Source organism: Thermobia domestica, chromosome 3 (genome assembly GCF_964235325.1).
Source record: "Thermobia domestica chromosome 3, izTheDome1.hap1.1, whole genome shotgun sequence".
Lineage (NCBI taxonomy): Eukaryota > Metazoa > Arthropoda > Insecta > Zygentoma > Lepismatidae > Thermobia > Thermobia domestica.
Genome location: NC_137456.1, coordinates 91,133,484 through 91,151,764, shown reverse-complemented (window position 1 = coordinate 91,151,764; position 18,281 = coordinate 91,133,484). Strand labels below are relative to the sequence as shown.

At 32.1% G+C, this 18,281-nt stretch overlaps 1 protein-coding gene across 1 annotated transcript in view; it reads right to left on the bottom strand.

Moving 5' to 3' along the window:
* Window positions 1–18,281, bottom strand: part of LOC145681868 (uncharacterized) — a 197,819-nt gene that overhangs the window by 18,596 nt on the left and 160,942 nt on the right. Inside the window, exons 14-17 of the mRNA XM_081753474.1 lie at window positions 15,369–15,491; window positions 12,749–12,836; window positions 8,915–9,212; window positions 1,700–1,753 (exon numbers count right to left, since the gene is read on the bottom strand). Of these exons, the coding sequence (XP_081609600.1) occupies window positions 1,700–1,753; window positions 8,915–9,212; window positions 12,749–12,836; window positions 15,369–15,491 (563 nt within the window). The remainder of the gene's footprint in view (window positions 1–1,699; window positions 1,754–8,914; window positions 9,213–12,748; window positions 12,837–15,368; window positions 15,492–18,281) is intronic.

Here is an 18,281-nt window from a genome sequence, read left to right as displayed (position 1 = left end):
TGGCGTCCGAAAGTCATTTTCCCACGCTTTCGGCTCCGTGTAGATCTGAAACTATGTCCGATACACGAACGTTGAAGGGAACTTTTTTTCTTGTCTCAGTGGTAGGAGTCACCTCCCAAGAGTTGTAACACTTATTTTGCAACACCCGATATATATATATATATATATATATATATATATATATATATATATATATATATATATATATATATATGAGCTTGAGACCTATATATATTATATATACATATATATATTAATTCACATATTTAAATGGAATAAACAAAATGATATGATTGAAAGGAAAACTTCATGCGTAGTTTCTCAGAAAATAGAGAAAAATGAATTTCATTGTCGACTTAAAAATGGATGTTGCATGAGATTATTGAGATGCAAGTCATATCAAAACATACCTTTATTAAACTCCTCATTATTGCACTATCAAGACCACAGTGCGTAGCGTGTTTAATGAAATATAGCCTTAAAATATCTTTCATTCTTGAATAATAATTTCTGTTTAACTAAAACACTGTTCAAATATGAGTCATACATTATTCGATAGGTTATAACCAGCAAAATGAAATAATATACTGAAGTCTAAATGTAAAGTTTTTGAGAAATTGTATGAGTAATTTTTAGTCACAGATTAGACAACTTTTTTCTACAAATTACACATTCCACAGATTATATAATATTTCTTTTTCTTCTAGAAGGAAGAAGGCGAACTGCATCATTTACTAACAATTACAGATAAATAATAGATGTAGCAGTAAAACACTTTTGTTGCACATGATATTTTCATGTAAGAATCAGTACAATTCTTATGTTAAGTATGAAATAATGAAGAATATATAGAGACTTAAAATCGAGAATATCAATTTTCAATCATGATCAAACCTAAATAATTTAGTGTAAATAATGTCCTAAATTGTTCTATGGGTGTAGGTTTCTCATCATTAGAACATTTAATTATCGTATGTAGCATTATGTGTAATATGAAATAATGTATTAGATTCACTAATAAGGGGAAATTATACATTAATTTAAACATGCTGATGCAATTGTAGTTAACAAACACGGACTCACAACTCTTTATTGTCATAATTCACTTTTTAAGTAATGAAACGTTTCAATTGCGTCCATTTGATACAGAAGAAAACAAACATATTCTAAGCTGAAATATTTGGATTTTTTTTCTGAGAAATGTCCTAAATATACACATGTGTAGATGATCGACCCGTATTTGACTCGTATAATCTTTGTGGTGAAAATTACTGGAACATTTAAAGGAATGATTAAATCTTTATCTGAGATCGCCCTTTGGCAATATGTAATTGGAGAATTAATACTACTCAAATTGATATATAGTTGTGTAATCGTTGATGAGCGTTAATTCTGTGCTTCTAGACCTAGTTAGGTACTTTCAAATATAGTCGTACCAGTTATGCCTTACGATTCTGGACCAACTCCAAAATTGTATGTTCTTGATTGAGTTTCTAATTTGACACCACGTGCTTCACCAAGACCCACGTAATATGTGACAGTTGATTAAAACAATACTTAGCTCTAAAATCTAAAATTCCGTTCTAGTTTTTTCTAGACTTGTATCTTATAAGAGAAGAAAATAAAACAACAGAATTTGGCACAGAGACTTTAGCTGCTTACATGTCTGGTAACACAAAATTTGATATGCGTTACTCACCTTCAATTTCTTTGATACATGTTATCTCCCTTTCACTACAAAGTCTTTGTTTTTCTGTGGAAACATATAAAAGCAATACATTAGTTGTTCGAAACAAAAACAATATAGGATACTTATATATTTGAATAGACAAGAAGAATAAATGGCAAATCAGATGCTTCACTCAGTATTAATGATATATATTCCGAGCTTGAGACCTATCCTTCTGAGTTTAAGACTAAAACGTAATACAATAAAAGGAAGGTAGTATAGTAGGTTAGTTGGTTGAATTGGAATTTAGCGTCCATTTCAGCACCGAGGCTATATGAGACATGAAAATACAGCATAAAGTGATATCCGAACCACACTAGTTCCCACTGGAAATCGAACTGGATCTGTAGCATCTGTAGCATCTGTGTACGTTAACCACATAACTACGACAATGTTCTTAAACCAATAATATAGAAAGTAGTTTTTAACAATATCTATGCTGTCATAATGAACCATATTTTTCTTATTTCAATTCATTTCACTCCAGTGTAAACACATAGCACTCACGTGACTCACAACTGCTACGAAACGAAAGTTTTGCAAGTGTTAATTACATTCAGAAGATAATAAATATACCCTATACTTTTATTCGCGCTGAGGTAAACTTATTATATAACTCCGTTGCAAATTATTTTTACTTTTAGCAACTTTGTAACGAAACAATAGCTTGTACTTCTGTTCTTTCTGTAAATAATAATGTCTGTCTCAGGAAAGGATTCCTGATTTGAAATAGTTACTAAAGATATTTCGATGTTATATTTTACCTGTTAGTGGAGTATCATAAATATATTTCTGTAAATTTGACATTACGTCCGAAAGAGTTATCGGAAATCAAACTACGGATAAGGAAAGAGATCATCAATTTACTTCGATGTTTTTAGTGCCATGACTTGTTTATATCTTTTGCCGCTAGAAATATATTTGGCAAATATTTCACATACAACTCGAGAACAAACAATGCTATCATAAAATAGAGTTTTGATTCACTATCTGTCAGGTTTATCATCCTGTTGTCTGTTATTCTGTGTAAACAAGTATCTTTTGTAAGGCTTCGACGGAAGATTACCCTCGCCAAAATTTAACCACTTTCCAACACACCCTCTGCCCTTTACTTGAACTCCTCGGTGCAAGAGAATGGTATGTCACGTTTTCTAAATTTCGAGTAAACTGGAAAAGGCGGTTGAGCATTCCGATGCAATTCTATGTATGATACATGCCAAACAAGATTTCCTTGTAACCTGCTGGCACACTTTAAAAATTAAAACTCCTACATACTCTTCTATGTTTTAATTTTAACACATTCTACTTAATAATTCAATTTCACCATGAGTTGCATTTACAATTCTGTTCGCCCAATCCACTTAATAGGGTATCACTGCTTAAGTGTCCCTAACTGTACAACCTAGAATACTGCATTCACGTTTGAAAATTTTGCAAATAATACATTTAATTGATATACACATACGTACAAGTCTTTTGCTATTTCGAGATTAAAATGTAAAAATATAATGAATCAGAATCTTGAGAAATTGTGTTTCAAGAAACTTGATGCAATTAATTTCACAGGAACGAGTACCATGGAGGGAATTAATCTGCGAATTGTCGAAACCACAAACATAACAAATTCCGCAATAAATCCCTCTTTCTGGCTCTAGAGTTCTGAAAAGGCTTTGATTATAACTCATTCATCTGTAAAAAAAAAAAAAAAAAAAAAAAAAAAAAAAATATGTTGATGCAATCCTCCCATGCTGTAAATTGGTTCCAAAATCTTACATGGGAACATTTCGATTTGGTGAATTCAATTGCTGAAAATGATTGCTAGCACTGGATTCAGCACCAAAAGAAACAGGGGAAAAGGGGGCGTTTAGTGGCATACCCTGTACATGATGGGAGATAAGTGAGGGCAAAGTGCGAAGATAGAGCATAACAAATGTCTAGAAATGCCATGTTAAATTTGAAACGAATAGATGGATTGAGGTTAAATGTTGCATATGAAGAATACCTGTAGAGCTACACTGAATTGACGCAATGTGAATCATGGGGGACATCTGAAAAACCGTCACGTTGGAATTAGCTCAAGAAGATTATACAGGAAAGGGGTCATGTGGCATATGGTTCTTGACGCACACCGTCTATTGAAATCAACAACGGACAATACAGTTTGAGACCTCTGTTTAATTGCAACTGTTATGGACTTTAAGAAAGATTGTGTGGTTGATACAAAAATGGAGAAAAGGGTAGTCACATTTGAAAAACGATAAAGACGGATAATTGGGCTTCCAACAACTGTCGCCGGTATTCAAATTGAAACAGTAGTCGACAGAGTCATGAATGCGCAAGGTGCACTTTGCAAATATCCAGTTTTGTAATATATATCCAATATATAACTGCAAATATCCAGTTCAAAGCTGTGATTATATATATATATATATATATATATATATATATATATATATATATATATATATATATATATATATATATATATATAATCACAGCTTTGAACTTTGGTGCTGTAAACTGAAAGTGAGTGAGTGATTGTTGCAAGTTAATGAAGTTGACCCTTTGCCATATTTTGAAATCAAATGACAGAAGAATGGTGTCTCTTATATGTTTTATAAAATTCTTATACGGCCAGAAGAAGAACAGATCCAACGGTTGTATGGGTCTTTACAAAATAAAAATAAATTAATTTAGTATGTAAAATTGTGTCTAAAGTAGTTATGTATGATGTTCACTTTCTTTAGCACAATGGATCGTGTTAATGTCTTCTGACTGGTGGTCGCGAACCTACTGGGCCCCGTGCAGGTATGCTATTAACAATCACCGATCCATTCCCCAAACCAATTGTCCCCGGAAAATAGAACTCAAATTTTGCCCAAAGAAGATAATTCCAGAGCCTCTTCCATCACAACTTACAGCTCGGCATACAGGCCTGCAGTCCGTCATCCGCAACCCCTCGTGAAAAAGGTTGCGAACCACAAACTACCGACACAGGATGTCGGTCTCCCAGTTATGCTGACAATGAGGGCTACGGAAATCTGATGTTTTGTCTGTAATGGTCCTAACAAAAAAAATCCCTATAACTTCCAAACAAAATATAGTGCAACGGAAAAATTAAACAAAAAATTCAAACTGAAAATTTTGAAAGAACTGAATCTATGAATCTCAGAATTCGGTTGTTCCCATTTCCGGTCACACACAGAAAAGGTTTTGGTTCCCTTCACAGCTGTGATCATCATTCTGACAAGTGAGAAACATTTTCATGTACTGCTTTACACCTAATCAATCTCGTACACACTGTAAACATCAAACTATATTCTTAATGATTTAAAACTAAAGTGGTATTTTTCATTTTCTATTTTGAAAGAAAACATTCAACTCAGGGCTTGTACACTTTATTTACATAACTTCAATCTTGACATACTTTGCTGAAGAAATTTTAAAATAAAATGAAAATGTTGATCCAATGTCACAAGAATTTTGTGTAAAGATTTCTCTAGCTCGACCAATCTTATTTGACATATTTACTGTTTGCCTCTCTAATATTTAAAAAAAAATAATATCTCTTTAGTTTAGAAGGTAAAAATAATAATAATTCTGACAAAACTCAACAGACGGGTTTAACAAACATTCTAATAATTAGCTTACATTAATTTTATTTTCCTATCCTCTCATATGTGGTAAGCTAGATTCATTTTCATTTACCTCGCTTGTCTTTTCTTTCATTTACCTTGCTTGAGGTGCTTCAATGTCAGTTCGACCTGGTGATGACCGGCTGGAGGGTTTACGCATTCTTAGCGACCTTACACATGTAGCACGGTACTTTCATTCTACCAAGGCCACTCTACTGACACTTTTTTCTTTCTTCAGACACAGCCACAACATACAAGTAAAACCATACGAATTATTCTTAACCTAAGATTCCTAACCTACACTAACCTAGCTAACTAAACTAACTTATCCTAAAGACACAATACATACATTGACATTTTTTAAAAAATAAAATAATCTCTTTCCTAGCTACCACATCTTTTTCCAAGAACGTTTCGCTATTAGACCCGCTGTCTTATTGCCATTAAAGAATTCAGATATAAATATTTCAAATTGTCCTATTATTACTATGAACTATGATGAAGCATTAAAATATAATAGTCGAGGTACGAGCTGTAGACGAGAATCTCACCTTACCGGTAATTAAACTTTTGCACCCATATACCTTACTTAAGCGGGGTATAGAAATTTATCCAATGGGATTTCACATACATATGTTCTAATTATTTCCAAAAACATGTCTTCTAACTGAACCTTTCTTAGAATGCAAGCAAAGAAAAGATGAAAGTTTAAATAACGAGCAATACTTTGGGTCTCCCAAAGAACAACTTCTATAAATACATGGTCTAAAGTCAACGTTCAAATTTGGGGGTAAACATATATATATATATATATATATATATATATATATATATATATATATATATATATATATATATATATATATATATATATATGTAGTACATACATTCGTGATTATTTTGACAACCAAAATTTATAACCTGTTTTCCCCCCCATTGAGTAGTTCTTACATTTCACATTATGAATGTATATATGTGTAATTTCTAGGGAAAACTCTAAGCTTAGCACATTATAGTAACTTCAACTAATTGTGTAGACAACACTATTTTCACTGTCACGACACTAAAAAATTTTGAAGGTTAGATTGTTACCGGTAGTTGAAACCTACGTTTCCACTACCGGTAACAAGATACCGAACTGAGTTTTTGCTTTACTCTTTCTACACCACTTACTTGATATAAAGCCAACAACTATTGATAGTTTGAAATATTCCTTTGAAATTATAAATCCAGTATATTTTACCAGAAAATCTGATCCGTGGCCTCAAAAAATCAATAAGTCTTTCATACAACAGACATGTCACGCCGTCATGGCTGACTAGTGAACTTCTTCTTTGTTGACGTCAGTCGTTACTCATAATTTTTATCGCCAATGTTCTAAAAGCCTTCAAGCAATTTCACTTATTTGTTCATTATCTGAAAGTTATGCAAGTCCAAAATGCCACTCTAAACTACTGTCACCATTAAATTTTTCACACTTTTACGTTTTATACACGATGATAAATTTTGACGTCTAACTTTTAACACTGTTTCAGGTAAAAGACAAAAGATAATGGGAAAAAGATCCCTAATTGGCTATTATTGATGACGTAACTATAGGACGATATTTTCTCTACTTAACATCAAAGACGCCGCAAATCCTCAAACAAAGCTGTGATTGCTGATGATCCAACAGGAGATAATTTTCACCGAAACAAAGAGATTCATCAAAAAGGCATTACGGCTGAATTTCAAAAGTTAAGAATTTTGAAGAAATTATGAAATAAAATTTTGAGGTTTTCTTAAGAAAACTTCCTACATCGAAATTCCATTGGAAATCAACTAAAACCCACTGAAAACTACGAAATATACTCTTATATCTTAAAGTAATTCAATATTTTTAATTAAATAAGCAAAATTCCGAATATAATATTATTACATATATTTGTCAAAGAATCTATACTTGAATATTATCGTTTTGACGGAATTATGAAAATTTTGCGACTTACCTACTCTATCACAATAAATTTCTACATGTTTTCTAAAATCTCTACTAGACAAAAAAATTGTAAATATATACAGGATGTTCAAAAATTTCTCGGACCATGTTACATTATACCAAGGTATAAGGTAAGAGGATGGCGTGGAACCATCAGGAATGAGGAGTCGGGTAAGTTTAACATTGTCTGGTTTCTGCACCAAGTCTTTATCTTTATTGGTTTTCCATAAAGCAACGAGGAGCAGCAGTAGAGTTATCTGCAACAACGAGGAGTAGAGTTATCTGCTCTATTGAAGGCCAGAAAACGTCAGTCATGAAGTCTTTCAGGTTGTCCTTGGTATATTTGCACTTTTACCAACATATGAACCAATATTAAGTGGACCAGAAAAATGGTCTCATTCGCGTTTTTGGTTGTTTCACGTCACATTTACGAAAGTATTGCTACATTGCCATAGCGTGAAACGCCTCGTGTTACAAAGATCTCAATCTGTGTTGATCATTATTGATTTCAATAGACAGTGTGCGTCAAGAGCCATATGCTACATGATCCCTTTCCTGTATATTCTTCTCGAGCTAATTCCAACATGGCGGCTTTCCAGATGTCCGCTATGATTTACATTGCACCTATTCAGTGGAACTCTACATGCATTCCTCATATTCAAGATTTGACTTTAATTCTTCTACTCGTTTCAAAATTAACAAGTCATTTCTAGGCATTTTCTACGTTCTATCTTCACACTTTGCTCTCATTTATACGGTCTGCCACTGAACACTCTTTTTTTCTGTATATTTTGGTGCTGAATCCAGTGCTAGCAATCATTTTCAGCAATTGGATTCACCAAATCGGAATGTTCTCTTGTTAGTTAATATAGAACATAAATTTTCTCTGTTAAGCATAGATATTAATATGATTGCTGACAGTTGAATGTTACTAAAATACACCGTTTATATATATGAACCGTTTACTGTAGGAAGTAAACATGTTCACATTTAGTAATGTTTGCAGGAAAGGCAAAAAACTGAAGAAAACTATCATTATGATATTTCCACCATAAGATGTATTTGTCCTTCTTAATGATAGAAATATACGTGATTTAAACTCGCATTCAAAATTTGTGTATGACGTAAGCTGATAGATGGGGCTTCATTATCGTCATAAAAAACGAAATGTGTAAATTTTAGACTTTCTGCAGTAAGCGGTTCATATATCAAATTTTGTAATATGGTGTAATAATAATTGAGGAAAACACCCAAAGTCACAATTTTTATATAACGTACGGTACTTTGCTTATACGTCACAGTTAAATAATCTCAAATGTTGTCTAATAAATTTATTAAATCCTGTCATTCTAAGTGTATCTTCAGTTCCTTTATATAATTAAATTGTCGGCGCTCATTGTAAGCAGACTAATATTTGCAGTTTATTAAAAAAAAACTACTACAAATATAGAAATAGTGCCGTAAAATTACTAGAACACCTTAAAGCTGACTTTACATTGAGAACTTACTTTTAAAATCATAAAACTTCACATGAATAGAACAAAATAAATAGATTTTAATTATAAATTTTACCTGTATTATAGCCTAATATTCCATCTGTGCAGTTGCATAATCTCATTTTTGCTTGATTCTTGCATTGTGCTATACAAACAGAGTAACTGTAGTACTTGAATGCCCATATGTCTTCCGTCTCCTCAGGGAACTTACATCTTCGAGACTCCGAAGGAAGAGTACGAACATCCTCATCTGCTACTTCCTCCTTTACGACAACATCAAAATGAACTATATCTCTCAGATCTCCTATTGGTACTTCTTTTGAGGTGCTAAAGCTTCTTTTTAATGGGATATCATACCGGGGCAATACGTAGAACTGTTAATGATAAATTGACAACAATTATATATATATATATATATATATATATATATATATATATATATATATATATATATATATATATATATATCGGGTATTCTAGAAATGGCTTGCACGGACCACAGATCACTATACTACAGGTCAAAATAAACCGAAAATGTTATATGCTGGAATGCCCTCCGGGACCCTTTCACTCGCTATGGGGAATCAAAATTTCATTATGTAGTAACATCGCACGTTAACTTGGAGCCATTAGTATTGCTCTACAAATCTATCAAACAGTTATATCGATTGTTAAGGTAACAAATTTTGCTAGTTTCAATGTCTATTGACTTTAGCTGCCATCGGGAAAGAATTGATATAATTATTTGATTGATTACTAGATCTAATCTTTGGTTCTTTATTTGCAACGTTGCCACATAGTGCAATAATGTGTCTCCAGACGAGGACTCAAATAAACAATATATATATATATATATATATATATATATATATATATATATATATATATATATATATATATATATAATAGTGAATTATGCATCTTTATATACCTGCGTAAGTTGTAAATACCACAACGTTAACAACCTTGTCAACACAACATAAATTTGTATTTTTTTTCCAGTAACACTAGGTCAGGTTATTACATATTTCAAAGTTATATATAAAACATACCTTAAAATATGACACTAGCCATACAGTTTTATAAACTACAGACGTTACAGTATCACAAACTTCGAAAAAAAAAACTAATTTTGGACGATTCGACAACAGCAATAACGCAAGTGATACGGACGGAGCAATACACATCCAAAATATCTTAACGTCGAATACTGCGGTCATTATATGTAATCTTTCGAACAAGTGGAAACAAAGTTATAAGGAATTGAAAATTTCAATTTTATCAAAAGACATTTTTCGAGAAAGTCTAAATAAGTATCACATCGAATCAGGTGTATCGTTTATAAAAGATATACATATCAAAAAGACATTTACAGCAATTTAATATCTCAAAGAATTTGCAAGATATGAAAAATGGTAACATTTGATATTCAGTTAAAATGGTGTACTTGTGAAAACTCTAAAACAATTTTTGATTTATTTTACTTTTATAATATTAAAATAAATAATTTACTTTACTTTTATAATATTAACAGTACTTTTTGGTAGGTGTAATTGCAATAAGTTATCGGAATTCATAATTTTAAGTGTAGTGCCAAACTTTAATAGTGTTTACCATATTTACAGAACGGTTTGATATATTAAATTGCTGTAAACAACATTGTGATTTTCATATCTATTGAAAACCATCTATGTAATTAAACGAGGTACTTGTCTTAGTAGGTTTTCGATATAAAAGCTTTTTTAAAGATATGAAATATTTAGTCCCTTAGAACTTTGCTCCTATTCATTAAAAATAAGTCATTATGATTATAGCATTAGAGAAAAAAAATACTTTGGATGTGTATTTCTCCGTTTCTCTCACTTGAGTTATTACTATCGTAGAAACCACTAAAATATGAACGTTATAACATATATGAACGTTTATGATGTAGTGTCTTTACGTTGCAACACTTTATAACAAGTGTGATTTTGTATGCTTTCCTTTCACATGTAGGCCTCAAATATGTAAGAACGTAACGTAGTGCAATTCCAAATACATAAATTTATGTTTTGTTGGCAACACTGTTAATATTGTAGCATTAGAGTACGCTACCCATTGTTGCCCTACCGATATCCGCAAGGTACAAAATTGAAGCATTTTCTCACAAATTTAAAAGTTACAAGAGTGTATCAAGATAAACGTCCCAATTTTACGCTCTTGTAACTTTTATATATTTTATAGACAGATAGAGAGAGAAAAATATATATGGAAATATGTATTATAGAATGGATTTTAGATTTAAAATCAACATTTCTCTAGGGAAACTGCATCTTTGTTGTAAGATCTCCGTACTCCAAATCAGTGTTTCTATTTACACACATACTTTGGTTTAATTAATAGAACGATACATCAGATTCATACGTATAAAATCTACAATTTTGATTAAATTAATTCTCTATTAAAGCATAGAGAGCAAATTGAAGGTATTATGAGGAATATGTTTGTGTTAATTAGATGATACTTTTTTTTTTAAACGAAAGTGATCAAATTTACTATGTAAACTAAATAATAAATGTTCAATTATAACATACAGTTATTCCCAAGTTGAACACAATAATTGATTTTTGCAAGCTACTAGAAAAAAATCTAATTCCAAATGCATCATGTAAGTTTGTAGGAAGTACAATGCTTTATGGAATAAGTGTATTCTATTGTTTTATAAACTCTTTATAGGAAGGAGAATATTGAGTCTTCAAAAAATATATGTTAATGTACAACTTTATGTACTGTCGTGATCAAAAGTAGTAACTTATATAATTATTCTTTTTTGACTATGTGTTGTACAACCTGAGACGAAATTGTTCTTCTTCAAGTTATCAATTGTTTTTGAAGAGTGTTGGTCTATAAATTTGAGAAAATATTTTTTACAGCCACGGTATCCAGATTTCCTGAAGCAACTTTTATATCAACATTGCTAAATCAAACGTAAATCGCATTGCAATGAGTTAATACGCCAAAATGTCAGAGCGGAAGACAATTTAGTCGAAAGTGAACCAACTGAACACTTTTGCGTATGTTGTCAGTGTAAAAGAGCTAAAGTATCAATAAGATAGAGCAATGTATGATGGTGAAAGATTGAACACTAGCATAATTCTTTACAATGTAGCTTATCATCTTCAGTTCTTAGATTTATCATCGTCTGTTGATATTTAAGTGGCTATTCTTGGATTAATCTTTCATGAAGTACCTGATGAAGACGCTGTCACATTGACAAAACTGTTACACAGATTTTATTAATATATATGTAGTGTTTGGGTCAGTTATGTTTTATAACTAACGTTGAATATTTTGAAAGCTAAAATTAACAGTACACAAACTTTTATAGAAGTACACAAAATGTGACGTACAAACATTAATCTCTTACTGCAAATTCAAAAAAATACGTGTAAATTTAAAATTTAACAAGCGTAAAATGTATTAAATTCTTTCTTACATGAAACTCTGGTTTACAATTTACATTTTCACAATATTATTTTTGTTGTCAGCAAACAAACCTTTGATGTTGAATATAAAATCAATTTGTGGAAGAAGCTGAGAAGACCTTTAATCACCATTAATCTGAAGCTTACACTTTATATAGACTTAAAACTGCAGATGAAAGTTAACTTACATACGAATACTGAAATCAATTATTAATAAACTGCAACTGATCATACTTTTCCCCGCAAGCTTTAAAGAGAAGATTACGAACCAATTTTATTTCAAATGCCGTTATTGGGCGCATCAAATATATGTTACGTATTATGTGTTATTCAAATTTAACAATAAACATATTAGTTAATATAAAGTGCAGATAATATGTAACTGGAAATAGCCTCTTCTTAACTGTAAAAGAGTATCAATAAATTATATTTTATTGTATTCTTACCTTCATAGACTTCGCAACCCATAGAAAAGAATATTGAATTTGAACAGCATAGTGAGATGAAAGAAGAATAACGTCTTGTTTCTCTGGTCTGAAAGAGTGTTAAACAATGAAGCTATTAAGGTAGATAAAGGTGATCATCGTATCGAATAAATTGTGGTAAACATATAACGAAATAGAAAAAACTATAATTATTTAAAATATTACCAATTCTTTCTTCAATAAACAATAATATAATGTGCCAACTCAATAGTGTTATATGTAACATGCAAAAACAGTTTTCAAATTAGAACTAACACCTTGGCAAGTGTCATACAGCTTAGTACCTCTCTCAAATCGGGGACTTTTATTCCAAGTATGTGATATAACGTTGAGTACATACAGTACTCAGAGTTGTAATACATTATAGTTTCACATCACACTGGACATTAATTTAATACCAATGATTCTCTAATCTCTTAATATTACAATTTTGCCTGTAGAACAGGCGTAATCTTCCACGTCCTGCTCATTTTGAGGGTTGAAAGCCCCTTTAAAAGCTATAACTATTTCTAAGTCATTAGTATATTCTGCCAATGACAGTTATTAGGCACCCAACTCATAATTACGTTTCAGTTGTTTTACTTTCGTTTTTGAGATAACAAGTAATTTTAGAAATCCCATAGACCGACCAACTTATACATGGTAAAACAATACTTCACTTTCATTGCAGAGAAAACGTTGTAACTAGCTGCATAAGGAAAAAGATCTAAATCTTCGGGCGAAGATTGAAATTCATAATTCTTCAGTTTAGCATCTTACGTGCTTAGAGGAACGTATCTTGAGTTCGTAATAACAGTTTTTGAGTCTATTACACCGTCTACCAACTAGTGCAGTATACTTCTCAATATTAGCCTTTAATCATGTTGTATACATTAAGTTTCATAATAATCACGTTTAGCGATTCTCATCATATACAGTATGTATTCATGAATGCACATCTAATATGAAATGAATTTACTGATCAGATCCATTGTTTCAATATGTTGTATGTTAATAAAGGGGGAAAAAGTCAGTCAAAAGTTTTGAATGTACAAGTGTTGGTAACACTGATAAATTGGTAACTATGCCATCTAGCGACTGAAGTTAGAAGTCTCAGCGTGATATTCTGTAGATACGGTTTACGTCAGAATTCAGGGAAAATTGAAACTGGCCGGACCTTTTGACCAAGTGTTATAAATGTTATAATATTATTGCAAGGTGTATTATGTTCATTCGTCGATATCCATTAATTATTGTGATTTCGAGAATGTACTCAGTGCAGAAACAGCTAAAATTGGGCGAGTCTGTTCTATGATTTTGGTAATTTTTGACTGAAATTAAATCTATAGAATCTGTTAAAAAAGGCCGTCATTCAATTTAATTTAACAAGTGTAAGCTGAAGGTTAAAATGGTATTAGGGATTACTATTTATATTCCAGCTTTTGATTCAAAATTTATACATTTCGAAATTAAGAAGATTTCATGAAGAGAATATGATTACTAGAATTTGTTGTAATTATTGATTCCTGAAATTACACCGATTATAGATTAAAAGCTCTCTGAGTAGTTGAATACTGTGAACGTTGTTTGATTGTTACATTTTCTTGTAATTTGTTGTACCGAATTGTAGTTCTATTCGAAAATAATAATTATTTAAATTTATATTCAAGCTACTTGTTATTCAACCTAACAATAAAATTGAAGTCGATACTAATGAATAATATTTTTGGTACGTGGAATTGAGAAGCTGGAATCAAATAATTTAAAATTGCCTTTGCAGATTAATAGCGTAATTTAATAGCTGAGTGCTATACCCGCTTAATTACTCATTATTTATTTTTTTATATGCTGATTACTCTCTACTATAATATTGGGGGTGGCGATTTGTGACCCTGACCAGTGACGATGCGCTATTACTATTTCAATATTTGATTTAAACACGCACGTTACAAATAACATCCACTCCTGGCTCTGACCCACTTCGGCATTTATCTTACAATCTTCCCACTGTTTTATAAAGATTTGAAATATATTTTTTAAAAACAAATATTAAAAATAAAATATAAAAATAACTCTTTCTTATAATTCGTAACATTAAGTGCATCTATTTTTATTTGTGAATTAGTCTCCAGCTTTTCATTCATATTTGTTTTAGTTTTCACCTCCTTGCTGCGAAAAATGTTCAGAATAGTTGCATCTCAAAGAACGTTTTGGGAATAACTTTGTTTTTAGTGACACAACACTTTAGTGGCATACTAATGTTTTAATTTATTACACTAAATAACAATAAATTGTTTCCTTATGGAGCCCTTCAATTGTTACTATAAAAAAATAAACTTTAACATAGCCATAAAACTTTCAGCAATACAGCTACATTAATCAATTTCTCGTTGAGTCACTGTGACATATAAAAATATCGTAGACCCAACATATACCTCATGTTATAAAAAAGGCTTATGATCCATGTTAAATCAAAGCTTTTGGTCCATTCTAGGTCTATCTAATCCTGCTCTTTTTAACTGATAGAAGATGAACAAGAACTCTCAATTAGGTTGTCATTACTGAGGGAATCTACAAATAATGTTTACAGTCATATACTTACTGTGTTTGCATGGAATTAATTACAAAGCAAAATGGATGGTCAGAAGGCAAGAAATCGAAATAGGAGCAGCAGTCAACCTCTTGTCTATCGTACGAACAGTCAGCGAATATTTCTTCACATGTCCTGTAGAACAAAAAATATTTGTTAGAATCCGGCAAGTATAACTTATAATATTTTAATGTATATATGTCCGTTACTCTAGGCGATAACTCTTGAACAAAAGCGAATTTTCTTCAATTATGTTTCTAGCTACAGATTGCTAGAGCAATTATATGGAGTTAATGGAGTAAATTCGTTAATATACTAAGGACAACGATGACTTACAATCTTCCTTTACTCCACATGATAAATCTTGAATAAAAGCTAAGTTCTGAAATCGTTTTTTTAAAATAGATAGCTAACACAGTGATCAAGGCCGAGTTCATTAATAAAGTCAATCCATTAACATATTTACGGTTAACGAGAACTTTAACGGTAGCTATCAATATACCATTCATACTATTGCAGACAAGGTAGTAGAAGTTACTCATCTCGCTGTTTGATGGCAGCGAACATCCTTCAACAACCGTTGACATGTACCGGATGAATTTGGAAATTATAATACGTGATTCCTTTTACAGTTTTCATAATTTATTCTGATTTGAATGAAAGTCAGTGGTATTAAATATACGGTAATATCTTGCGGAAAGTGTCCTACGCTCCAAATTTCAATTGAAAATTTCGTTATCCTTATAGAGATATTTTTCTAAAGATCTTTTCCTGGCAGTATTCTATCGAACATTCACTTCTACTGCTTGCCACTCATATACTACATACCCTTTCATGACCCAATATTTCTGTTATATACTCTTGCTATCTATACTGATTTCTATTGTAAATCACTCTTAACTTAAACACAAAAGAAAGAACCAAGAAAAGTAGAAGGAGAAATACTGCAAGCTTCATTAACTACTACGAAAATAAACAAATGAAAAAGCATTAACATATTTGTTTTACATTTGCTAGATAATATAGATTTTAACACTATAATAGATTCAATGGTCTGTAACTTTGACGTATCTTTGCAAGGATGCTACTCTCTATTGCTAGAAAAACTTTATTCCGAAAGAAATACTATAAATGGTTGGCACTGCAATAACGAATTTCCAAGTTGAATAGATAATAGTAGACGCCCACACATTTTCACATTTTATCGCGAAACTAATCGTCGACTGCTACACGTGCTGTGCACTGCTTCGAAAAATATCTTGATATAAAGATTCCGATCTTTATATGAGAGTAGACGAAATTAACACAATGAAAGGAAAATTAAAGTTCAGAAGTGGGGCCATCAAGGAACTGGAACTAGTAACGTAAGGGGAATTCATTAAAATGAAGGAGGCAAAGAGCCCATTAAACAGGCTTGCATAACTTTAATTGAAGGCGGCGCAGTAGTCCATTAAGTACTCCTATGTTCACTGGTGTTGAATCATAACCAAGCACAAGAACGCTGTTGAGACCTCCAGGCTCTTCTGCTGTGACATAGTTGATAGTACTTTCAGAAATGTTCAGACTGGATCCAGAAGTAGGTGTAACGTGTCCAACGTAAACAGAAATAGGTTCGTTCACAAGGAAATAATGTCCTTCCATTAATGTTATCTGATAGTACTTCCCGCTAAGCTTTTCTCTTGACAATGTGCTATTAAATCGTCCATTAAAATAAAGATCTAAAATATGACCACACTCATTTTCCAAACTCTCATTTCTAAGTTTTTTCACAGTTTGAGATCTTTCTCTTGATATTTTGCTCTTGTCGACCAATAGCGTTGTATCCAATGCACAGATTAGGCCTACGTCGTTCAAAACATCTGTGGCTATTGCAGCAGTGGCTTGAAGCGGTACTCCAAACCTTTGATTTAATATGAGATATTTGTAAGCTTCATTAGCATTTGGGACGACGGTGTTCGAGGCAAAGATCCAGCTCTTGCACCGACGTCCTCCTTCATTTTGTTGGCGTCTTCTTCCTCTAAGGATGTTGAATTTATTGTTCTGAACGGCATATCCTGCTCCGATAACGATAAGCCATGAAACGAGCTGGTTGATGCATTACTTTCACAAGTACGAAGAAGAGTATTTGACTTTCTCTTGAGATGCTTTTGAATTTTCCTCGTTTCTTGCATATCGGCCGGGTCGATACACATAAGTCCCTTTGTTCTTTGATCGGTCAGAAATGAGTGTTCCCTTACGGGAACTTTTGCTTCCTTCAGGCATGTGCAATCCTTAAAGGTGGAGCACTTACGAGCTGATATGTCAAAGACAAAGGGGGAATCTTCTTTAAACTTTTCAACTCTTGCTTTGGTTACTGCGATTTTCTCAATTCTTTTATATACCGCTTTGATGTCGATGTATTTCTTGTGATATGCGTTAATTGTATCCATCACTCGTTTTGTCGAAACAGATGGAATTGAGGCTTCAGAGTATAATTTCTACAGTTTTAAACATACCTCTTGAGAAATTACAGGAAACTGAGGTTGCTTGTTACCACTAGAAGTAGATCCAATACGCCACCTTTTGTAAATGCAACATCTTATTGCATCTTCGTATGTTGGCAGCATTGTAGAGAAATCTTTCGGTTGTCCAAAAAGTAAACACTGCAATGCACCTCGCTTCGAAGACTTTGTAACCCTAGCACATGAACAGTCTAAGCACAACAGGGGCAACACCAGCCAGTAATATATATCGCTCACACCAGTATGAACTTCTAAATGACATAAGAAACATTCAACTGATCGAGTTTACATTGTTAACAATCATTTATCAAGACTGTAACAAAATTAACTGCCTCTAACAAAATAAGACGTGGCACAGTTAAAACGTTATGTACACTAGAACTATGTGGCATGTCCTGTGCGTAAATAGAAGCAGTAAGAACTG